This window comes from Panthera tigris, chromosome B2, assembly GCF_018350195.1.
Source record: "Panthera tigris isolate Pti1 chromosome B2, P.tigris_Pti1_mat1.1, whole genome shotgun sequence".
Lineage (NCBI taxonomy): Eukaryota > Metazoa > Chordata > Mammalia > Carnivora > Felidae > Panthera > Panthera tigris.
Window position 1 is genome coordinate 122,463,763 of NC_056664.1, and position 25,577 is coordinate 122,489,339.

Consider the following 25,577-nt stretch of genomic DNA (forward strand, 5'->3'; position numbering starts at 1 on the left):
GATGTAAAGAGGGATGTTACATAATGATAAAAGAGTAAATTCAACAGAAAAATGTATAATCCCAAACATACCTATTAACATGGCTTCAAAATGCATAAAGCAAAACTGGGCAAAACTAAAAATCAGACAAATCTACATCCATAGCTGGAGATTTTAAAACCCTTCTCTCAGTGATCAAATAAGCAGACAAAAAATATCAATGAGGATATGGAAGACTTGAATAACAAGATTAACTAAGTTAATCTAAATGGCTTATGTAGAACACTACACCCAACAACAGTGGACCATATCCTGGACCATAAGGCACTTCTCAACAAATTTCAAAGAATTGAAATAATGCAGAGTGTGTTCTCTCACCACAATGGAATTAAACTCGTGAGCAAGAAAGAAAGATACGTTTGGGTATTGGGCAACCTTCTTCTGAGTAACCTAGGGGCCAAAGAGAAATCATGCTGAAAATGAAAAGATATTTTGAGCTGAACAGTATTGAAAGTTCAATATATCAAAATTTCTGGGAGGCAGAATAATTTATACCTTTAAATGCATATGTTGGAAAAAGAGCAAGGTTGAGAAATCAATGCTGTAAGCTTCCATCTAGAAAAATAACAGCATATTATTCCCAAACAAAGTAGAAGGAAGGAGCAGAAATTAATGACATAAAAAGTGCAATAAAGAAAATCAACAGTGCCAAAAGTTCGTTCTATGAGAAGATTAATAAAATTGATCAACTCCAAGGCAGACTGTTCATCAGACAACAAGAGAGAGAGAATACAAATTACTGTTATGCTACACTATCAGGATCAAACAGGAGGACGTCAGTATAGATCCTATGAGCATTAAGAAGAAAGCAAAAGGATATTAGGAACAACTTTATGCCAATAAATGTGGCAACCTAGGTGAAATGGAAAATTTTCTTGAAAACCACTAAGTAATATGACTTAAGAAAAAAATGTAATCTGTGTATAGTTCTGTATCTATTACAGAATTTATAATAATCTGAAATTACTTTTCTTTTATCACCTATCTTCCTCAGCAGAGTGCACACTCCATAAGAGCAGGGACCTCATCATCAGTCTTGTTGGCCACTGAATTTCCAATCCCTGAATCAATGGGATGCCTAACACATTGCAGGTAAATATGAAATGCTTGCTGAATGAAGAAAATCAGCATCCACTCCTTACCACGAACCAGGCTGAGACAAGTGATGAATATAGCAGTTCACAGGAGATTCAAATAATCTCACTTTCTCGAGTAGTCTAAACCCTAATTTTGATAAAAGGCATATGACCAGAAAGCTATATCCTTAGACCACATTAAATTAGTGGATTGCATATCACTTGCACCACATTACATTTTAATGTTGTTGGAATTCACTATTAAATAAAAATATTGAGGATATTGTTTACATAGCTTTCACTATGGCCTACTGAGAGTCTTATGTGAGAAATTATTTATTGCTAGGGATAGCACAGTTTCTTCTGAAGAAGTAGCATATGATTCTTTTTCCATGCTGCTACTAAAATGCCTATTGGCTTGGAGGTCAGTTATACCAAGCATGTTGATCCTGATTACTGGCATATTTGATTTTCTAGTTCCTTGGTGCTAATTTTCTAAACACATTTTATCATGTCATTGTTTTTTTAAGACTCAAACTTGATAAATTAATGTTAAGATATAAATGCTAAAATAACATTAAAATAGAAATGTTAACATATAGATGTTAAAAGAATGAAACTATCCATTTTAGCTGCAGGTGATGTATCAGTTGTTTTAGGGTAAGTGTGTCACGGTACCAAACAACTGCAAATCCCAGCAGCTGGCAATGCCTATTCATGCCACATTTCTATGTTGGTTGGCTCAGCTTTGCTCCACATTGTTCTCTTTCTGGGACTCAACCTGGAGGAGTAGTTTTCTCCAGAAAATGACCAAGGAAAAATACACATGGCACAATCACAACGGGGCTTTTAAAGCTTCTGCTGATAATGAGCATCGACCAAGAAATACACCCAAACCTGGTGTCACAGGTGGGATGTGTCACCTTCCTAAGAAGAGGGATAGTGTATTTCTAACAAAAATACAACACAAATTATATTCTCCACTAAGGAAAGCTGTGATTAATACCAAATAGTAACAATACAAAACAGAAACAATAATGATAGCTGCCTCTCATTACTAAGCAACTACTAGGAATAGGCATTGCACTAGACACTTCAAGCATAATATTCCTAATTATGAAAACTCTTTAAGGTAGAGTGGATTATCTCAAGTTTACTGATCAGGACACTGAAGCATGGAAATATTAAGTCATGCACATTAGAAGTGGGAGAGTGGGAACTTCACCCAATTCTGCTCGATTCCAAACATGAGCCCTCTTTTCTGTATCATCCTGCCTACCCTTTGGTGTGCGTTAAAAACAATTTTTTTTTAGTCCTTTTTCATTACTTTCTGGTTTTTTTTTTTTGTTTTTTAGTAAAAGGGAGTTGGGTTAAACAGGAAAAATTATGAGAAATAAAAGCAGGAATAATTGCTTATATTATTAAGAATGAAGTTTGTATTCTATATACAACAGAAACAGGTATTGCTATACTCCTCGAAAGAATGGTGTTTGTCACAAGATATATTTGATCAATATTATTAGACTAGAGGCTAATATTTTTAAAAGAACTCATATGGCAATACTGAATGTGCCCATAAAAATGCACCAAAGAAGAAGTTTCATGTTATGGAAAACATCATCGTTTAACTAGCAAGAGGATAAATGAACATGAACAATGTTAGTCCTTACACAAAGAAATCTATAAGCAATGACTGGTAGTGTAAAACTATCTCTAAAGATAGAGAAATAAAATGGATAGAGGTGAGTAAGCTAATTAAAGAAGACTTTATGAAAGAAAGAAATCTTAATGATGAAACCAGATATTCACATCTTAAGAGAATTCTGGTGACTACATTCGAGTAACTGTATGAAGTTACATCCACTATTGTTGACTTTTTTCTATTTTAGTACTGAAATATTTATTGGAAAAAAGTAAATAATTTGCATTCTTCATTATTATATTGAAAAGATGCAAACTTCTTAGTCAAGCTTCCAAAGCAATAGATTTTTGTTCAAGGCTGCTTTATTATTAGCAATTTTATTTGTCACCTGATTGCAAGCTCGTTCTGAAAGAGGCAAGTACTTGATTATAAAGTGAGTGATGAAGTCTTTATATAACAAAGACAGTTCATTTTTTTTTGCCTCTGCACTGAGATGTTCAACAAAGTCAAGAATAAAGGAAATATTCTTGAATTCATTATTCTAGCTAAAGAGAATCTACTTTCCATCAAAGCAGAAATTGAGCTCAAGTCAAGTTCTTTCTATTTAGCTGTCATTTTTCCTTCCTTGTGATATAACTGCTGTGATTCTTTCTGTGAGACACACAAGTAATTAAATTAGAATTCATGGTGCTTTGCATCTCTAGGGATATTTCTTAAATTATCACTGATAAAATAATTCACAGACAAAGCAGGACAGCAGCAGAAGAAAACTAGTGCCAAATCACTGTGTCAATTTGATCTGTAGAGCGGGGGAAACCCTCTCTTCATCTCAAACTACTTATTTGTATATAATCCTTTTTATAACAGGAAAGTTAGAAAAAAATAAATAACCCAAAATTCTAACCATCTTCTTCCAGTCCTTTTACTAGTCTCATACTTTTTTCCAAAAAAAAAACAAAAAAAACAAAAAACCCAGAGAGAGAGAGAGAGAGACAGAGACAGAGACAGAGACAGAGAGAGAATCATGTTAATTTTACACTGTTTTTTAAATTTTGATTGGATAGCATAATACATGTTAGTATCAAATATTTTTTAAAAAAACCACCATTTTCTTCTGGGTATATACCAAAAGGAATTGAAAGCAAGGGAGTCAGATATTTGTACACCAATGTTCATAGCAGCATTATTCACAACAGCCAAAAAGGTGGAAACAACACAGAAGTCATCGACAGATGAATGGTTAAACATCAAATGGTATATACATAAAATAGAGTATTATTCAGCCTTAAAAAAGGAAATTGTGACATGTTACAACATGGATGGACCACTGAGAATGTTACGTTAAGTGAAATAAGCCAGTTGCAAAAAAGATAACTACCATATGATTCCACCTATAGGAAATACCTGCTCAAATTAATAGAGATAGAACATAAAATGGTGGTTATCAGGGGCTGGGAGGAGAGGAAAATGGGAAGTTGTCTAATGGGTACAGGGCTTGAGTTTTGTAAGTTTTGTAAGATGAGAAGAGTCGTGGATGGATAGTGATGATAGTTGCACAACAGTGTGATTGTAATTTATGCCACTGAACTGTACACTTAAAAATGGTTAAAATGGTAAGTTTTATGTTACGTATATTTTTACCACTGAACTCTATCCCCACAATTTTGAATGAATGATATTCCATCATATGGGGAGGTTATCCTTTGCTTAACATTTTCCCTACTGTTGGACATTTAGGTTCCTTCCAATTTTTTGTTGCCATAAAATTCAGTGTAGTGAACATTGTTGTAAACACATCTTTATTTCCATATCTGCTGTTTCTTTAGGATTAAGAAAAGGACATAACTGGATTAAGGAACATGAACTATTTCAAGGCTCTTGATACATAATGCCAAACTGCTTTCCAGAAAGGTCTTACCAATTCACTTTCTTAAGAGGAGTGTAGGAGAGAGACCTTCCCATTGCATTCATGCCAAAATAAAGTATTCTCACCTCTTTTCATCTTTGCCAATGGGTAAAAAGAAACCATAGTTTAGGATTGTAATGGGTACTTATTTGATTGCTCTTGAGAATGAACAGTTTTCATATGTTTATGGCCAATCTAAACTTATCCTTCCAATAACTGCCAATTCTCTCAAATTAAAATGTAAAACCCATATCCTAAGAAGGTCGGGAAGATGGGAAGAGATACGTTAGGAAAGCTCTGAAGGGCAGGTTAGGGTGGGGTCAGGGATTTGAACTTAATCTTTGAGGATATGAAGAACAGTAAAGATTTAGGAGGAAGGGAATGATGGCAAAATATGGGGAAAACCTAAATCTCTAATAAGAAGAACATAAGCATATTATCAATTGTGGTTTTCTATTCAATAAAGTGGATTCACTAAGCAGAATCTCTAGGGGCAAAGAACTCCATCCACATTGTTGAAAAACTCCCCAAATGATTATGATGTTCAGCCAGGCTTGGAAACAATTACTTAAATTCACTAAGTGAAATCACCCCTACTCTTCCATATTCTCCCTCCTTTTGAGCAAAATGCCTGGCAAACATCTAGTTTTCTCACTCATCCCTCTGAGTTACATAAAGCAAGCCATAGTTGCCCTCCTTAGGTGCTCAATACTCATAGCTGCCAATTAGGAAACCCTACAGTGACATACTGAGTATTACCACTCTTGGATTCTGACTTGGTCAGGCCATAACACAGGTTCATGCAATCTATCGTTTGCTGAGAGTGGCATTAAACCAAGGTCAAGGCATGCAACCAATTTATGAGGCTGCTTGTTTACAAAGCAACTGTGGGCACACCGTGCATTTTATCCAGGTCTCCAAGGCATCCTGGAACTGTTGGTCCCTCGGGAGCCAACTACATCTGGATATCAGTGAGCTGAGTGTCATGCTGAGTTACTACAAACTTTTCAGGCTCTGTGTTCTAAAAATAAAAATCATCTAAAATTTGGAAACTCACCTAATATACACAATAAAGGACTGAACAAAAATGATGTCAGTGGAATGGTGGTAAGATAAAACTCTGGGGGGTATAGACGATAGTGGAAATAGAGATAACACACAGAAAGATATCTTGAAGCCAAGGAAAAGGAAAAAGGGCGAATCTGGAAAACGGAAAATAGGCATTAGTCTTTATTTGTGTGTTGACTGGTTGTTACAAAACTCTCCCAAAGTAAAGCCAACCCCATTAATAATGTAAAAACTAAGTAGTTATTAGGCACACATTACTGTTTGAATAGCACTGCCACTGACGTAAAAGAAAATTAGTTGATAAGGTAAGGCTGTCTGTTCTTTCACAAGTTACTATGGAGAAATGAACACATTAATGCTAAAAACAGGCTTAATGATTTTAATTTCCTGGGTATGGATCTTTTTTTGGCTTTACAAGAGGAAAGACATGATTACACTAATACGGTACGGGCACCTGATTTCCTTTCGAAGTTGTGAAATGACTTCATATTTCCCCTTAAGAATGAGAATACCATCATGTCTAAAACCAAATACGATTTCAAACAAGCATTGTCTACTCCTATTCCGCGTGACCCCACAATGGCTGTGGTGCGTGACATTCAAATAAAGCCCCTGTAAAAGGTATACAGACTCTGTAACTTTTCCCTCATCAGCTAAATGTTCAGCTAGATCCACAAAGAAGAGAAAGAAAACTTTCAGGGATATTTCAGGAAAAGGGAAATTTAATCTAGTTTGTGTTCATGTCAGTATATGAAGAAACACAAAATATCGTCACATATTATATACTAAAGATAGAACACAAAATGCCTACTACATTCCAGGACTTTAACATATGTTGCTTCACTCAATTCTCACCAGAGTATTTATTCCTCCTAAAATGATAAGTCTAAGCCAGGTGTAGTTGTAACAATCCCATCCTCCTTGCCAGTGACTTGGGTTGACGATGAAATACCAGAAGCATAAAGAAATGTAAGGAAAGTCTGGGGTAGGTTTTTATGAGTGTGTTTGCCCAGTTCTAAGAAAAAGAGACAGAAAAAGATGGCCTCCTTTCCTCTCCAGACCTTGGTGAGGCTAATTTGGATTGATGCCTGGAATGGCCACAGCCACTTTACCATCCTAAAAGCCAGCCTGAGGGCAGAGCCACCCACAGCAGTAATGAGGGAACAGACCTGGGCTGACACTGTTAGGCTGCCGACTCAACCTACTCCAGACCCAACCCTGTTTCTGGACTTCATGTTTTAGAAAACATATTTTCTTACTGTTGAAGCTCAGTGGAGTAAGGTATTTTGCTACTTATAAGACTCTAAGAGTATTCTAATTCCCCTAGGTAAGTAGTAGTATTTTTTTCAAGTAAGAAAATGGAATTTTCTTAAGGTTCTCTTGCCTAAGATCACAGTTTCCAAGTATTGACTCAACATTTATTTCACATCAGTTTCCCAAAGGTCCTCTTCAACAGAATAGTATAGATGTTTCTGGAAATGTCTGTTCCTGGAAATTCTAGGAAAGAGAGCCATTAGGATGTAGTAAAAACAACACTGAATCTGAAAAATTAGATTTGAAATTGTATTAATAACAGGACATCAAACATTGTAAAATGCGAGGAAAAATGTCAGCTTTTACAAGGTACTTGTAAGTCTGCAACAGTGAACAGCATATACGAAAACCTTGTGTCAACTCTAAAGTTAAGGGATAATTATTTCCACTATTGAACAAATACTACGTGTAACAAAATGTTCTAAGTAAGCCACTCTGCATGTGAATTCAGCATCACTATTTCATGGTTATTTCTTTGTTAGATTAGGTTAGCAAAGGAATCATGGAGATAATCTTTCCAATGGATTTTCCATGGTTCTCCAAGTCACAGTCCATAGTATTTCCTTGGGTCATTCCAGTTAAGTTATCATTTCAGAAACTGTTGCCTTTTTTTAGGATGTGAGTCTAGGCTTTTAGGTCACAGTTTTTCCTACACTGAAAGCTTGGTATGTGCCCAGCACCACTCTCTCATCTTGTGCTATATCCTCTAACAGCCCCAAACATCTAACCAGCTCCTGTGACAGACACCATCACCGCTCTCTCTAACTTATATTTAACCTTACATTGAACAGCTATGATGAAAAGCTGCAACCTCTTAATGACTAAAAGCTAAACTCAGTTCAATTATGTTAAGGTCAAAAGGGCATTTTTCATGCCTTAACTGGGATTAAAGAAATTTAAGTATAAAAAAATAGCATGGTTTTGGCCATCCACAAGAGCTTCAATGGACAAAAATAACTAAGGAAGTGACAATGAAAAACATCAAATGTCAGAGAACTACTCTTTTTTTATACTTAAATCAGCAGGATGTGTTCATTCAAACCACTCGGCCCCTGTCCCAGATAAGATTTAACAGCCAAAGTATGTTCTAACAGAAGAAAAATATATATATATATTCTAACAACATATCGCAACTCAGCAAACTTAAAAAAAATCTAAACCATAAACTTTTTTCTTATTTCCTATCTTTGCATTCCAAACCCCCAAGTAAAGCTCTCAGAAAATAGACTTGCCTAGATGTAAAATGGTGCCTTGCTACAATGCCCGTAGCAGATACAGTGCTCAGAGAAAGGCAAGACTTTCTCCCTCTGATATGGAGAACATCGAACTCATTAAAGACGGTAAAATGGGGAACTGCAAGAAAGAGCTGGATGAGCCACTGAAATCACAACTGCTTGGGGCTCTTGTACTACTGAGTTAAAAGTTCTTCTCCTTAAATTTTCTGTGGTCAGTACATCACTGTCTCTGCAAGCCAAAAGAAAATGACTCAGGACATGGAAAATGTCCATGGAAAGAGGCCTGAGGGACTAACTACCTGCCATGACATCCCACTCCTTATCCCAACACCAGCATTTGACAAGTAAAAACCCAGAGAGGATGATGGCTCAGAAAAAGTCAGTTGAAATATCCCTTTGAGACCCATGACTCAGGACATACATAATTCTGACTAAATCTGGCAGGATGTCTAATAACCTCAGGGACACCCTCTTGTGTCAGCTGCTTGACAATGTGCTTTTCACTTCTCAGCTCTAACAGAAAGGGAGGTTCGGACCATGCCAACCCACCAACACAAATGAGTGTGTTTGCAGCACTGTGGGAGTTGATCAAAACATTAAGAAATACCAAAGAAGCTTTACAAGTGTGAGGGTGTGAAAAAACACCTATTTAAAAAGGGTGGGGGAACTTCTTAGCAACCCTTAGGACAAATGGCAAATGGGTATACGGATATACATGAGTAATGGCAGGTTAAGGATAGGTAATCTATGGTGAAAGTGACATTCTTTCAATACTAAATAAGTCCGTGAGTGACACTCACAAGATCAACTCCTAGGGATCCTCCCATTAAAAGGCTTTGAGCTCTAACAGCCTTCCTTCCCTGTTCTTACTAGAAAATTAACGGACAGCTTAAAATGAAACCATAAAAATTCTGACATCTTCAATTTCACCTAAAGACCTTGAACACAAAGCTCTTTTGAGATAAAGTTAATAGTCCTCAGCTAAATGGAGCCAGAATCTGGAACTATAGAAAGTTAAAACAAAAACACAACCAGAAAAAAAAACAAAAACAAACCCCCCCCCCTCTGTTCCTTTAACTGAACTTTATGTCACCTTGAAAGTTCTTGGTAGTCTAAACTGTTTGATTTTCAAATGGGGAAACACTTTTATTTCTGTGCATGATACACACTAACTTCACAGAAGATGTTTTCTATTTGAATTCACTGACCATGAAAATTAGGCTTTTAAAGATTAGATTTTATTAACACTACTGTATCAAAGATTTATACCGGCACAATGCTTCCAAATATCAGATTCTAATTGTTCTACAAGTAAGAATTATTTTAAAGTGTACATCTTCTGGTAACAGTAAGGCTGCATAGGTACATTCCTCTTTTGTAACAGCAGGAAAAAAAAAAACCTGGGTTAAAAGAAACTGTAAAACTTTCTGGATTATACTAAAAATTTATAATACAAATTTAAAAGTCCAAACCAAAACTCTCCATAAGGATCTAGGAAATCATTGCCCCCAACTTTTCCTCCTTGGTTATAACCCATTATCTCAGTTTCAGTCCCTGGTTAAACTCCTAAAGCGATAGAAGATTTTGTAAAGTTAAGATTTCTGTTTTACAACTTAAAATGTTGTATGGCTATCATTGTGGAGCTCCTGATTTAAGTCAACCCCCTTTTATCTATCTATCTATCTATCTATCTATCTATCTATCTATCTATCATCTATCTATCTATCTAGATATATAAATAGAATTATATATTAATAATTCGAGTGGGGCTTGAACTCACGAACCGTGAGATCATGACCTGAGCCAAAGTCAGACACTCAACCGACTGAGCCACCCAGGCTCCCCAAGAAATTAAAGGTTTTAAATATTCTTGCAGCTACATGTGACTTACTCCCTTCTGCTCCTTCACCCCCACTGGTATCCATTACACTGAACTGGGAAGTTATGATGTGCATTCATGCATGTATACTTTTATTAGATGTGTATAATTGTTTTTAAAGCTTCCATAAATGATACTGTCGTCCATGTATCATTCTGCCATTTGTTCATTTTGCTCAACTTTTTTTTTGCTCATTTTTTTTTTGCATGTCCTAAGTTTATACAGAGGAACTTCAAGAATTTCTCTAGAGTGTATAACTAGAGATAGATCTGCTGTATCCAGGGTAGGCTAGCTGTCAACTTTCCTTGATAATACCAAAATCTCTAAGTGGTCATAAAAATTTCTACCACAACCAGGAGAGACTCCCATTCTTCTAACATCCTTGACAACCCTTGATATTGTCACACTTAACTATTTCTTTATAAATCTAGTAATTTCTAATGGTGTACTAGACATTTCGGATGATATGTTGTACAGTTTGGATTCTGTTATATTCCTCTTAAGAATATTCAGTCTTGTTATAACAGGCAAATAAATTCTTGGTAGTTTACCTTGATCAAGTGGAAGCTTCGTTTTAGGTTTTATTAGGGTGGCTCTATCTTGGATTTGCTCTTAATTTTTAGTGTACTTCCTTAGTCTTGAGATGTAGTTTTTTTATTGCTAAGGCTTGGCCTTTTTGGAGTTTCAGTGGAAAGCTTGGACTGTTTATGAAGCCCCTCTAACTTCAGGTTCAAAATCCAAAGTCTATCTCTATTGCATTAGGCAGCTGCTGAAATTTCTGTCCAGCTCTTTAAGACTTCTAGCAGAAGGGGCCTGGGTGGCTCAGGTGGTTAAGCATCTGACTTCAGCTAAATGTCCGACTTCAGTTCAGGTCATGATCTCACGGTTCACGAGTTCGAGCCCCACGTTGGGCTCTGTGCTGACAGCTCAGGGCCTGGAGCCTGCCTCAGATTCTGTGTCTCCCTCTCTCTCTGCCCCTCCCCAACTCTGTCTGTCTGTCTGTCTCTCTCTCTCTCTCAAAAATAAACATTAAAAAAATTAAAAAAAAAAAAAAAGACTTCTAGCTGCCATTTTCCACATGGCCTTCTTTGAGTTTTACCTCACACATGCACGTGTCAGGGATCAGCTGAGAATGGAACTGAAGTTTGTATAAAGATTTTGGGGCTTTCTCTCTGTGGCATTTAAGGGGTATCTCACTCAATATCCAGGCACTCTGGCAGCCTCAAACTGACTCCTCTGGTCATTAAGAGTGTGATCTTCTTCTTGAGTTCTATCTGTCCTGGGCCCTGCAGATCAGGGAATGCCCCCAAGGGAAAAAATCATTTAAATATGGATCTTACCCAATGTGGTACCCTTTATCCAAGAATCAAAACCTCTCCAGTTTCTGACTCCTTTTAGTCACTCTCCAGTACTTTCAAACTTTTTTCCTTCTTATTTTCCAATGTTTATAATTGTTATTGGCAGGAGTACCAGTGCAACAGAACCCACTCTGCCATTTCCAGAAGCCAAAGCCTTGATGAGCAGAAGCAAATTTCGATGCACTCGCATTTCCCAATCTTTTCTTTTTATGATTAATGGTATTTTCAAGCTTCATTTAAGAAATTCTTTCCTATCCCAATGTCATCAATCCGGCTTGTGTATTTTATTCTAAAAGTATTTTTCTAAAGTATTTAAAAATATTTTGGTCTTTAATTTACTTGGATTCCATTTCTTGTGCATGACTTAAAGTAGAAATCCAATTTTATTTTATTTTTACAAGCAGATGAACAAGTGTTCCCTGCACCATTTTTGAAGAGTCCACCATTTCCACTCTGGTTCATGAAGTTTGCTGTCATAAATCTAGGCTCGTACATATCTTAGCTTGTTCCGGGCTCTCTCTTCTGTTTCAGTGTTTGTCCACGTCTACACTCATACTGTGATATCTTAATTATTACATCTTTATAGTAGGTCTTGCTATCTGGTAGAGCAAGTCTTTCCACTTTGTTCTCCAATATTGCTTTGCTTATTCTCGGCCCTTTATTTTTTCAAATAAATTTTAGAATCAATTTGCCAAATCCCAGTAAAGCCCTGCTCGGGAGGGTTAACATCTTTAAAATGTCAATTCTTCACACCCACAAATTTTGTATATTTTTTCATTCATTGTAGTATTCTTTCATGTCTTTCTATAAACTTTTATAAATCTTCTACAAAATGATGCTTATTATACTGCATATTAAAATATCTTCATAAAATTTTATTTTCTCAAATTATCTTCTCATCCAGTTTACCCCAATTTATTCTACCATATTAAATGAATTTCATCAAAAGTCTTCACTGAAGCTATAAATTCTACGCTTTACTTCATAATATACAATCTAAAGGATAACACCCTCATTTGCAAACCATTTTTTTCATGTCATGGATTTATCAAGTAATTACTTTATCCTATATACTTACCAAGAAGCTCCATAGTCTCTACTTTCAGTGTCCAGGAAATTAGAGTCCAAAAACATATCTTTGTAGATTCGGCCCACTAGGCAATACATATCTGAAGCAACTTGCCCTTCACTTTGCACCAGGGGAATCATAATATCAAGAGCTTTTGCTCTGTCTCCAGGGAGATTTCTCCTACGGTAGGGAAAGAAAACATCACCGTTTCGATATAGATTATAGGAGCAATGCAGGGTAATTACATTTTTAAAATTCTATTTGATGTATTGGTTCACAATAGTGAAGTTTGGCAGGATAAAAGCAACAAGGAGATTTTGAGAGTCACCTGTAAACCTCTGTCCTAAGTCTTTTTGTCTTTTTCATCCTATCACACGTCTACTGGGTCTAACACGGGTCACTTCTGTGCTCCTTTCCGGATCCTGGTGATGGATTTGCACTTACTTATCTAGAGTCCCTCTAATTTCGTAGAACATACGTTTATGATCCACAGGTTCAAGGGTGTGGAGTGAGATTAGGAATGGTCTGTGCCCTTAAAAGGGACAGTCAAGTAATCCAAACCCAGCCCAAACCCTGACTCTAGGTTTCAACGGCTTTTGCTCCAAAACACTGTGCAAACTCATTCACAGACAACACCAACAAACTGACTTTAACCCAAGAGTTGCCTGATGTCTTTGTATCACCAGTTGATCATCTAAGGAAGATGTTTATGTAGCTTATTTCAAAATAGCAAGTGTATGGGGCATCTGGGGAACTCAGTCACTTAAGCCTCTGACTCTCCATTTTGGCTTAAGTCATGATCTCACAGTTCGTGAGATCAAGCCTTGCGTGGCACTCTGTGCTGACAGTGTGCAGTCTGCTTGGGATTCCGCTCTCTCTGTCTCTCTGCCCCTCCCCCACTTGTGTGCATACACGCTCTCTCTCTCTCACTCTGTCTCCCAAAATAAATAAGTAAACATTAAAAAAATAAAATAGCAAGTATGTGCAGACTATTCTCAAAAACCAGATAAAAATCCTCTTAAAAATTATTCTTGGACCTTGAAAACATTATGCTAAGTAAAAGAAGCTAGTTACAAAAGATTACAAATAATATAATTCCATTTACATGAAATGTTCAGAATAGGCAAATCTGGAGACTAAAAGTGGATTAGTGATTGCCTAGGTCTGGGAGATTTTCAGGGGGAAAGGGAGAGTGACTGCTAATGGGTAGGGGGTTTCTTTGGGGGGACATAAAAAAATCATAAAATTTATTGTGTTGATGGTCATACAATTCTGTTACTATATTAAAAACCACTGAATTGTACACCTGAAAGAGGTCAATTGTATGATACATGAATTATCTTTCAATAAAGCTGCTATAAAAAAGTTATTTCTATTCTCCATTATGACTTTAAATAGATCTGTCTATGAATTGCTTTTTTTTTTACTTTGTCCTAAATACCTTGAGTTTATAATAACACTTCAAAAAATATGCTTATCAATTCATTATATTGTATTTTAGGAAAGGCAAAATTAAAACACAAATGAAGAAAAATATAAGAGGCTCTTATGGAGTCCCATTTTACATTTAAAAATAGAACATATTCCATTCCATCTTTCAAAAAAGATTCATTTGAGAGCCAGCTGGAGCTGGTAATCTCTGGAGGTCTCATCTCACTCACTCTGTCAAAGCCAAAGAAATAGATGTTTAATAAATGGGGAAATGAAATCTACTTTCATTCCACATTTACTGATAAAGATAGCAAGTTCTACAGTTTGGGCAGATGAAGAAAGAAAGGAACTATCTGTGGCTAAATAGCATGCAGACATTTTTCTCTGTAGACAGAGACAGGAGAATCCAGTGATGAAGAACACAGACATCAGAATCACTAGATCTCGGTTTGAGCCTCGGTTTTATGCTTGTTAACTATGGGCCATTCAACTCTTCCCAGCTTCAGTTTCCTCATCTATAAAATAAGCCTTAAGTGACACATGACAAGTGCTCTGGAGATGTAATGTCCCTCCTTTTTCTTTTTCTCATTCTCTTCAGTTGTAGTAACCACATGCATATTCAACTTGCTATCATGGAAGAGAACAGCACAACTAACAGGCTTTGGACAGTTCAGTGCTTTGGGCTTCTCCGTGGCCAGAGCATGGATGGCCTCCCTGGTAACTGTAGAAAGTGGCACTGAGGTGTGTGCCACGATGTGGACAGAAGGCACAGAGGCAGGACTGGAAGTAGGAGTGTTCACACTGTGTTAGCGGACTCATGGATACATGTCCTAAAATGTGGTCAATGGAGTTTTGATAATAATTGTGTTCAAAGGAGTGAAAACGAAAATATTCTTTGGTTAGCAATATGTTGACCTAGACATAAATGCCCTTACCCTAACCTAGTAAATTTTTTTTTCAATATATGAAATTTATTGTCAAATTGGTTTCCATACAACACCCAGTGCTCATCCCAAAAGGTGCCCTCCTCAATACCCATCGCCCACCCTCCCCTCCCTCCCACCCCCCCATCAGCTCTCAGTTTGTTCTCAGTTTTTAAGAGTCTCTTATGCTTTGGCTTTCTCCCACTCTAACCTCTTTTTTTTTCCCCCTTCCCCTCCCCCATGGGTTTCTGTTAAGTTTCTCAGGATCCACATAAGAGTGAGAACATATGGTATCTGTCTTTCTCTGTGTGACTTATTTCACTTAGCACAACACTCTCCAGTTCATCCACGTGGCTACAAAAGGCCATATTTCATTCTTTCTCATTGCCAAGTAGTATCCCATTGTATGTATAAACCACATCTTCTTTATCCATTCATCAGTTGATGGACATTTAGGCTCTTTCCATAATTTGGGTATTGTTGAAAGTGCTGCTATGAACATTGGGGTACAAGTGCCCCTATGCATCAGCACTCCTGTATCCCTTGGGTAAATTCCTAGCAGTGCTATTGCTGGGTCATAGGGTACGAACCTAGTAAATTTTTAAGTGAATAACCATGTGGTGTTGAGGATATCTGCCTAAGAATAATAACATCATGTTCATGCAATTGAAAAAGATTCTGACCAAGTATAAATAGTAAATACAAACTCTGACAGAGAAGAAAAAGAATTTTAAGAATTTACATATACAAACTGTGAGGGACAAAAAAATTAAAAATCAAAATGCATATGCTTCTTATACTTCATACGGTTGAAGTAGAAATATTAATATTACATTCTAATAGGGAGTGGCTGCAATGCTGTGGTGAAAACATACCCTAGGAAGAATACGCAGGTTATAAAACAGGATGTTAGCACTTTGTGGACAGAAAGGTTTTTTTCTTACCTATTCAGTGCAAATGCATAATGAAACTTCACATGGTGATGGGAAGCCAAATCAAAGGTTGGCAGCTTTTCTAACGTCTCTACCAGCTTCACAATAGAATCATAGTCCTTTAAACAAGAGGAGAGTAACACAGAATTCAACTATTAGGAGAAAGTTCTGACAATGAAATGCTTTTTGACAATGAGATATGTGAATCCGAGAAGGGTGTTAAAAAGAAAACTAAAATCCAGAGGAATCTGGAATCAAGAACCAAAAAGAATCTAGAACCATAAAGAAACTTTTTTTTCTTAAATAAGAAATTTGATTATATAGATAAAAACATTAAAATACAGTTACCACATCTGACGCCCCCCCTCCCCAAACAATAAATCATCTAGAATGACAATACTATACTGTCTAACTATGGATGGCTTACTTCTCCATGGAGCCAGATTCCTGGTATACAGTGTCTCATCAATTACTTTCAAAGAAATAATTTTTTTTTTTTTAGAAATAATTTTCAAAACATCCAGGACATGGAGCAACTGACTGAGCTTCTGTCACATGTAACAAGATGATATTGTGTCAAGCTATCCTAGTCTTGGGACCCTAAGTACCACACCTCTACATGTATGTGAATCTCTGTTGTCTTCATGAAGCTTTACTTGGGCCTGAAAGCCTAGGAATAAGAAACCAGAAGTCACTTGCATTTTACTATAAAAAATCTAATAGCAAATCCCCAACTCCGAGAGGATTTCATTCTATGTACCATATTAAAAAATTATAAGACCTATCAATAAAACTAAATGGTATGTTGGTGTGTTTTACATGATATATTTTAAAGGTTATTTTAATAATTAATCAGTTGCATATGTCTTGCTTCCAGCTAGTCAGATCTAGCACTATTAATTTTAAGCCACATGATTTCAAGGAGTAAGAGATATCACCAGAAAGCCCCCCACATTTCTGCTTTTGCTAAAACAAAGTTTTCACAATATTGGCTGATGGGTGTGTCTGAATAGATCGTCCACAGATTAGCTATGCACGCAAACTTTTCTTTTTGTTCTTCTGGAGGAAAAAGACCTTTACCATACAAGTACCTCATTACACATCCCACAGACAGGAAACTCATAGGAGTTTTTTTTTTACTTATCATAGATTCTCAGGATGGAAGCTTAGAAAAATCAACAAAAAATTACATGTAGTGACATGAATAACCTCTTAGCTCACTGAAATCCGATGTTAACTCTCCCTTATTCCTCCAACAGGCTACATGATGAAGATTTTACTTTAAGCATCTTCTCACCTGGATATCTCTGTAGGAAAGTAACAGGTTTATGACAATATCTGCTGTCAAGACTTCAATATTATCTACTCGCTGCCGAATTCTTGCCAATTCAGCTGCCAATTCTTTACCAGTGTATAAATTACGAGCTTTCCTGATATCATTGAGTATAGATTCCCGGAAATACTGGCTGGTGGGAAAACACACATTTCAAAGAGTTAATACGAGAAAGGATTTCAATTAAAAGCAATGATTGTATAAGGAAACAAAATTTGCAGCACTGGTAGCTTTTAGTTCACAAGGTACGCAGAATGAACACCTCAGAGATTGCGCATTATTAAGAATCTGGGAGTCCTTTATTCCTTTTAGCTTTGCTTCAGAAAAAATTAGGTAAAGATACTGCATTTTAACGAATTTTCCAAGAACCTGACATGTACCTCTAGAAATGCCAAAACGTTTTCATTTTACCGTTTGGAATAGGAATTGTTCCAAATAAGTCAGGCGTGCCTAAGATTTGGTCATAATACGGCGTTTACTTTCTGACTCAGCATCATCATTTATTAACATAAGTGATTGTTCTTAACTAAAATATAATAATGCTGCCAGCAATTTTGGCAGAGTTCTTGCTCTTATACGAAAAGTTCCCGGGACGTTTATTCTGATGGTGTTTCTATACTTACTTTGAATATATATCTCTACCATTACTATAATGTAGTTAGCAGTCTTTTTTTTCTTCCTTTCTGATCTCCAGTTGTTCTGTGAATAAAGTGAACTATGTGGCATCTATTTTTACCTACTTGGAGGATACCATACTTTTATGTTCCCGGTTCTTGGCTGTGTGCCATCTCTAAGAAACCTCTGATAAGATGCACAGCACTCCATTATCATCATCAGGCGGCATTGTTCCACCTTACCTGGAACTTGCTTGTGCCACCTTCAGAAGTTGAATGAAACGGTCCACAAGAGGTAAGCAAATGGGTCCAAGAAGCAGCTCGAAGTTCGGTTGCATGAGCTCTGTCAACCCCTTCATGAAGCTGCTATCGCAGCAGTAGACTTTATTATGCGGAGTGATCATGTAAGGAACGAATGTGTAGTTCCCAGTGCACATCTGTGGAAAGAGGAGAGGCCGGGAGGTGGTGAGGTGGCCTGGAGACCCCACACTCAGGAAATCCCAAGAGCAGTGAGTCATTTTCAACAGCAATCCTGAATATGAAGCGAAACAGCAAACCTCATTTCTTATTTATGACCTATGAAAATGGAAATTCCCTCCAATTTCTTTAATTGCTTACTTTAAATAATTAGGGCTTACAGATGATGCAAAAAAAAAAAAAAAACACCTCACAAAAAAACAGTATGGCACAGCTTCCATCAATCAGTTAAATATTTATTCACCATGTCTCATGGCTAAGGCATTTGTGATATATGCTGCAGGAAAAATAGAGTAGTTTAAAACACAGCCTTCAGCCTCTGGAGAGCTTAAAATTTAATCACAGAGACATAGTGTAAATACACGACAAGAATAAGAGCTAACGTTAAGGGCTGCCCACCTGACAGGCTAGGCTGTTGAGTGATGTCAGAACAAAGCTGCTCCCTCCAGTCTGCTCGGTCACAGTCACGGCTCCGTTAGCCTCTCTGTTACTACAACTAGAGACCCAGAAGTTTTCCTTGACACTTCCATTTCCTTCACCACCCATATCCTATCAGAGTCCAGTCTACTCTGCCTCCAGAATGGATCTCATATTTGTCCATTTCCCTCCATCTTCTCTGCCTGCGTGGCAGGTCATGTGACCAACATACCTGGCCTGAGCCATTGTCACTGGCTTTTAGGTGGTCTCCCTGCTTTCACTCTCGTCCTCCAATCTCTTGTCTACCCAGCCATCAAAGTGATCTTTTAACAACCTGTATCAGATCACTTCCCTCACTGCGAAAGGCAGTGGGATGAGGATAAGGCATGTCCTTGTGGCCTACAGGGGCCTGATGATACAAATCCTGCTTCTCTCTCCGGCCTCAGCCCATGCCACTCTCCACTCACTCATCCCGACCTTCTATTGATTCCCAATGACGTCAAGTGAGGGAACACTAGCACGAACAAAAGTAGAATAAAGGAGAAATTGGACTGGACACCCCTCAGTAAGCAAGTCTGACCAGATCTTAGAGCTCAGAGAAGGGAGAGAATGCAGAGCTAAGGGTTTTAAACTGTCTGTGCTGGGCAGGGGGAATCATGGACAGATTCAGAGCAAGAAAGAAAACATAATCACAGTCTTAAATGGGGCTACCTAAAAAGAGTGGTATCATTAACAACAACATCAATCAGACTGAATTATTTATGAATATATTATAGTCAGGGGTACTTGTTATATAGATCAGGTAATAAATCACAAACAGAACCTGACTTCCAGGTAATATGTGAGAGGCACTTCAAGAGTTTGGTATCTGATTTGGGGTGGGAAGGGTGAAATGTTCACTATGAGGAAGGCTATGATTTCAGGGGAGCTGAACCCCTAAAGTGAGAATGTCCAGAAGATAGTTGGAAATACATGATTGGAATGTCCAAGAGTTTCCAACAAAAGTACAGACCTGGGAAGTATTTGGTGTGGTTCAATCTAAGGCAACATGAGAGACCTCTAAGAGAAAAGCCACAGACAGAGAAAAAGAAAAAGGCAGAGAAAAGAGAAGTAGAATGAGCTATGTGGGAAACCCCATCACCGTTCTAGGGAGCACAGAGAGCCCAGATTGCCAGATCCTAGCCATTTCAGTATTACGGGGAACAACACATCACTTCTCTTACCCTTACAACTAAACAAACGAGAGCAAACAATGACTCACCACTTGCACATGCCAAGAGAGGTCATACACGCTCCCAACAACCCACTGAAGAAGGTGCTATCATCCCTGTTTTATAGGAGGATTCAGATTAGGCTTGTGGAGGTCATGCAGCTGGTCTGTGATGTGTTTGGGACTCTAGCCTAGAGACTTCTCTGGAGGTTATGCCATAATCGTTAGAGGGTTCTGCATCCTCCTGAGTGGCCCCTGCATGCTGACGCACCAACGCTTTGCCTCAGGTCACTTTCATGGAACCCTGAATGAGCCAAGCCATAGCTTCACAGCAAACAGACGAGAAGTGACAAATGCTCTTCCAGCCAGACTGAATTCTTTACGAACATATTCTTTGAGGCACCTGTTGTACGTCTGGTAGTGTTGAGCTGAAACAGGACCTGACTTCCACTTAAAGTATGAGAAGAACTTCCAGAGGTGGAGATTTGATTTTTAAATTAAGTTCATTAAATTGTTCCTTTCTTAAGTTCTCCTTCACGGAACAATAATTTGGAAGACTAGTCAGGAAGAAGAAAAATAAACATATCCTGTTTCTAAAATGTTTCTGAGTGGCACCTGGGTGGCTCAGTCGGTTAAGCATCTGACTTCGGCTCAGGTCATGATCTCATGATTTGTGGGTTCGAGCCCCACGTCGGGCTCTGTGCTGTGCTGAAAGCTCAGAGCCCACAGCCGGCTTTGGAATCTGTGTCTCCCTATCTCTCTGCCCCTCCCTTGCTCATGCTTTGTCTCAAAAATAAATAAAACATTAAAAAATTTTTTTAAATGTTTCTGAGATCCTACAGCATATCCACCAACGTGAGCCTTTTCACCAGATCCACTGCCTAAGCAGAAAAGAAAGGCAAGTGTACCAAGAGGTTGCTCCCCAAGGTTTCTAGAGCTGTAACTATGAGTGGGTTATAAAAGGGCAACAGAATCAAATATTCCTGTTTTAGATAAGTTCTATAACTCAAAATTTAAAAAGAAATGCTCTGAATCTTCCAAGTCAAAAATTAGAATAGATGAAAAGCCAGTAAGCCAGAAAAACACTGTTAGCATTTCAAAATATTCTGCTGCTGCTGCTGCTGCACCAAGTTCTGTATCCTCAGAAGCCTTAATACCACATGTATTTGTGTACAAGACATGAAACAGCATACAGAACTATTGAAACACTGGGCACTGGGGAATAAAGCGTCTGCGTAAAACAATCCTGGGAGAGGATGACTCTCAGACATCTGGGTGTGCATCACCACTGCAGGGGTGAAGAAAGTAAAAAGAGAGTCTTGCAAACAGCAGAGAAAAATGTACTCTTGCGACTGTCTTCTTCAAACCCCGTGGAGTAAGGCTTCAGAATCCTTGTTGAAAATAACCAGCACGCCAAGGTTTTCCTAAGTTCCTGGCCTCACTGCACTTTCTGGAGTCTCTTCCCTATGTTTCGAAGGCAATAAATACATATTTTTTTCATTCCCCATTGTTGGTGTCCAAACAAAGTGGAGGGTGAGAAGCTGCAGGAGGCACATAGATGCTACCAGGCCTGAACTAAGACACAGCGCAGTGAGCCTGCAGTGGGGGCAAAGTGTGAGGTTTGGTTGTAACACTGTTTCTTTAAAAGATACCAACCAACTGCAGAGAAAAGCACTTTTTTTTTTTTCAAAATGATGAAAACTAATAATATGGGAACATTTTTTTCCCCGGGATGGCTCACTTAAAACTTAGAAACGTTATCGTTGCAATTTCTGTTTACAGATTGCTATTTCACCCAGAGTTTCAAATAACTGATAATCCAAAGCAAATTAAAAAGGAAAACACTATGTGATCAAGAACAGACATCTCAGGCACAACAACTGCCTTATTAATAAGGTACCAATTCTAAAATATTTAGACCTGCTTCTTGAAAAAGAAAGACCACATTTCCTTAAACTTCAAAGCACTAAGGCATGATCATAAAATGACAACAGCAATCTCTCTGGCCCGTGCCTGTGCTCAGGGCTATAAAAACCTGCAGTTCAAAATCTAGTCCTATTCTATTATCTTCACTTAAAAAAAACCATACTGATTCTGTTTTTCAATTTTTGAAAGCTGCATAAAGGTGAACCGAAGCATTCAAACATATCAAAATATATGCTCAAAATACTCGACTTTTGATAAGGACACCCAGTAGCTGAAACCCCGCTGCTTACTCAGGTCAACAGGTGACCAGATCATAACGTGCAATATTCCAGTCACCTTGCAAGCCTGCTTCTCCACATGTCTGACCCATCAGTGGGCGTGGTTAGCAATTTCCTACCATTTAGGTCTTTGTAAATGCTACCTCCTCTGAAAGACCTCTCTGACCACTTGATACACGGCCACCCACTCTTCACATTGCCTTGCATTAATTTTCTTTCCTTTCTTTCTTTTCTTAAAATTCTTATGCTTATTTGTTTTATTTTGAGAGAGACAGAGACAGCATGAGTTGGGGAGGGGCACAGAGAGAGGAATACAGAGAATCTCAAGCAGGCTCCATGCTGCCAGCATAGAGCCTGATGCAGGGCTTGAACCCACGAAGTTGAAAGATGATGATCTGAGTGGAAACCGAAAGTCGGACGCTTAACCGACTGAGCCACCCAGGCGCCCCTCCCTACGTTAATTTTCTAATTTGTGTCTTTGCTTATTTGTGTCCTGACCTTCTCCCCCAGCTAGACTCTGGCACTTGTCATTTGCTGTCTCACGGAGCAGTTTTGAATCTGCTTGCTTCCACTTTCAGTCTCCACAGTGAATCCCCGTGGCACGAGGCTCAAAGCCTGGCACACAATACATGATCAATATTTGTTTAATAAAACTGCTCTGCTAAACAGATGCCTGAAGCAATAATTGCTCATTTCCTGTCCAGATGTGAAGAATAAAAGTGCATAATGACATTATGTTGCAATGAGCCTCTGACTTGGTGCAATCTTAACAGTAAGTTTTAAACTTTCAGATGGAAGGACAAACTACCACTTGTACTTTTAATCTTATCATCTTAAATCACGTGCAGATCTTTATGTAGGGTATTATTTCCAATCTAATTTGTAGAGATACATTCTTTAAGGTTTTTAAATGCTGGCTTATTTTCTAAATGAAAAATACAACCACTAGCCTATCAAGGCCGATTCCCTAATATATATAAATTTTCTTCATGCACTTTTAAAATTTGAAATTTACTTTTATCACTTTTTAACTCTTGTTTAGTACTGCGTGGAAAGTAGGAATTCTGTAGTGTGGTCTCAAAGGCAGGCTAGACTCAGGAACTTGAATCAACCTGTATAGATAAACAGATAATAGACTGACATGTATCTATATATGTATGTGTGTGTGTGTATATATATATATATATATATATATATATATATGTATATCTGTACTTATAATTTGTGTTATATAATTTATACACAGATACAGACATCTATATATGTGTATATATAAACATATGTAGACACACAGACACATATATGTACTCGTGCGTATATATGCTAGAAAACTGGATATACTATGGAAACATTTTTTTCCCCAAAATATAAGTATATATGCTAAAAAAAAAACAGGCATTAGGGTACCTGGGTGACTCAGTTAAGCCTCTGGCTCTTGATCTCAGCTGGGGCCACGATTTCACGGTTTGTGGGATCGAGCCCCACGTCAGGCTCTGTGCTGACAAAGCAGAGCCTGCTTGGGATTCTCTCTTTCTCTCTCTCTCTCTGCCCCTTCCCTGCGCTTATATGCATGTGCGCACTCTCTTTCTCTCAAATAAATAAACTTAAACAAAACAAAACAAAAACAAACGGGTGTCAGCATCATCTCCCACCATTTATAAATTTTCACCGTAAAGAAATATTTAGATAAAATAACCATATTTATATTGATACCTCAGAAACTCTAAAGAGGAAAAACAGAGATAGAAGTTAATAATTTGTGGAGATTAAAAAAAACAACCAGAGATTAGTTGATAGAACAGAAATGATAAAAAATTTCTGGAAGAGTTAGGGAAAATACTCACAGTATTCTTCTGGCAAATGATTTCCTAAAAAATAAGAAAAGAAAAAAATAAAGCAGACGTTAATACAAAATTAATTTGATAATTAACTATTTGATGTATTTGTATAAACAATTTTATTAGCAATTAGAAATTTCAGGAAGTATACCATATGTTTCTGTATCTGAAAGACTTATAATCTGATGGAAACGAGAGAACACAAAGGTGTTGCCAATGGTTTAAAGGAAACAGTACAAATATGTAAAATCCAAAAACTGAATAATCTAAAAATCATTCTTGCAGAACACGTGTGAATTATCAGCCACGATCTCTCTGGGGAAAGGTTAAAAGGAGTTCACTTTCCCTATGTACAACCTCACTTACACCCTGGGAGGGGACCATGCAGATGCTGGCTCTTGGGAAATAAAGGGTATTGGCCACTTATCAGAGTGGCTAAACCCACATATAGATGAGGACATCTGACAATGAACAGTCACAGATACAACTTACATATTGTTCAATAAAAAGTGTAGTGCAAAAAATACACTGCAGGCAGCATCTCTGTCCTCTAGGCTGTGAGGAGTGAGATCGTGTAAATAACGTAGCTATCCTGTGTCAGGTGCATAGAAAGCTGTTGATAATGCAAGCTCTCATGATCATTAGTTCCAGTTGTTTAAATGCCTAGAGACATGGAAGAGATAATCCAGAAAAGCCTATGGCATAAAGGCTTCACCGAGGTTGGGGAATCATGATTTAGAAAGAGAAATGGGACAGAATTTTGGAAATGATGGCATGTATGTTGTCATGGAAACAGAGAATGTGAGGCTTTTGTGGAGCCTCAAGGGTGGGTCCATCTGGCTAAGAAGAAGAGCCAGATCTGGTGAGGTAAGAAAGGAGCAGAGGAGCTATTCAAGTCCCAGCCGACCAGCTATCCTTCTTCATCCCAGGATCAACGTGGGGGCAAAGAGGGAACTGACAAGGATTTTGACTTAGAGCAGTACGTAAGATTTTTGAACGTTTAAGGATAACAGATGAGTAAATAAAAATCTACAGAGGAAGGAACTGTAGTGGGTAATTTTGAAAGCCATAAAGCTGTGTATATAAAATCTAAATAAGCCCTTCAATACTTCACAATCTTGTGGGTCAAAAAAGGGGGGGAGGACAAAGAGGACACGTACACATTTAAAAAGAAACATCACATGCCTGGGTGCACATGAGTGTATGTACACACATACTAGGTCTAAAGAGCAATGCTACAGCAAGGGCTTACATTTCAAAGGGAAAGAAGATGTTCCTAAGATGTGAGGAAGTCTGGGAAGATCAGCAGAGAAGGTGGAACTCAAGATGAGTCAAAGAGGACAAGACAACTTTCAAAGGCAAAGCAGGAAGGTAGGGATCCAAGTTAGAGGACCAGGAACAGCAAAGACCTTTTTAGGGAATGACACAAATGATGACTGGGGGCTGGAGAAGACAGTTCATTTGAGGAAGTATAGAGAAGAGAGTTAAAGAGGTATTTGAAAAAGATCTTGAATTTGATCACTGGACTAAGAAGAAAAGTTCACTTTGGCATGTACCAATAATATGAGAAAGTTATTTGGGGCCTTACTAAAGAAGGCCTTGAATGCCACAA

The 25,577-nt window shown here is 37.8% G+C and overlaps 1 protein-coding gene across 4 annotated transcripts in view; it reads right to left on the bottom strand.

The window, feature by feature from the left end:
• Positions 1–25,577, bottom strand: part of MAP3K5 (mitogen-activated protein kinase kinase kinase 5) — a 205,864-nt gene that overhangs the window by 102,764 nt on the left and 77,523 nt on the right. For all 4 annotated transcript variants that reach the window (XM_042987198.1, XM_042987196.1, XM_042987199.1 and 1 more), the window contains exons 3-7: positions 23,972–23,995; positions 18,063–18,256; positions 17,170–17,338; positions 15,885–15,991; positions 12,596–12,766 (exon numbers count right to left, since the gene is read on the bottom strand). In XM_042987198.1, coding sequence (XP_042843132.1) covers positions 12,596–12,766; positions 15,885–15,991; positions 17,170–17,338; positions 18,063–18,256; positions 23,972–23,995 — 665 coding nt within the window. The remainder of the gene's footprint in view (positions 1–12,595; positions 12,767–15,884; positions 15,992–17,169; positions 17,339–18,062; positions 18,257–23,971; positions 23,996–25,577) is intronic.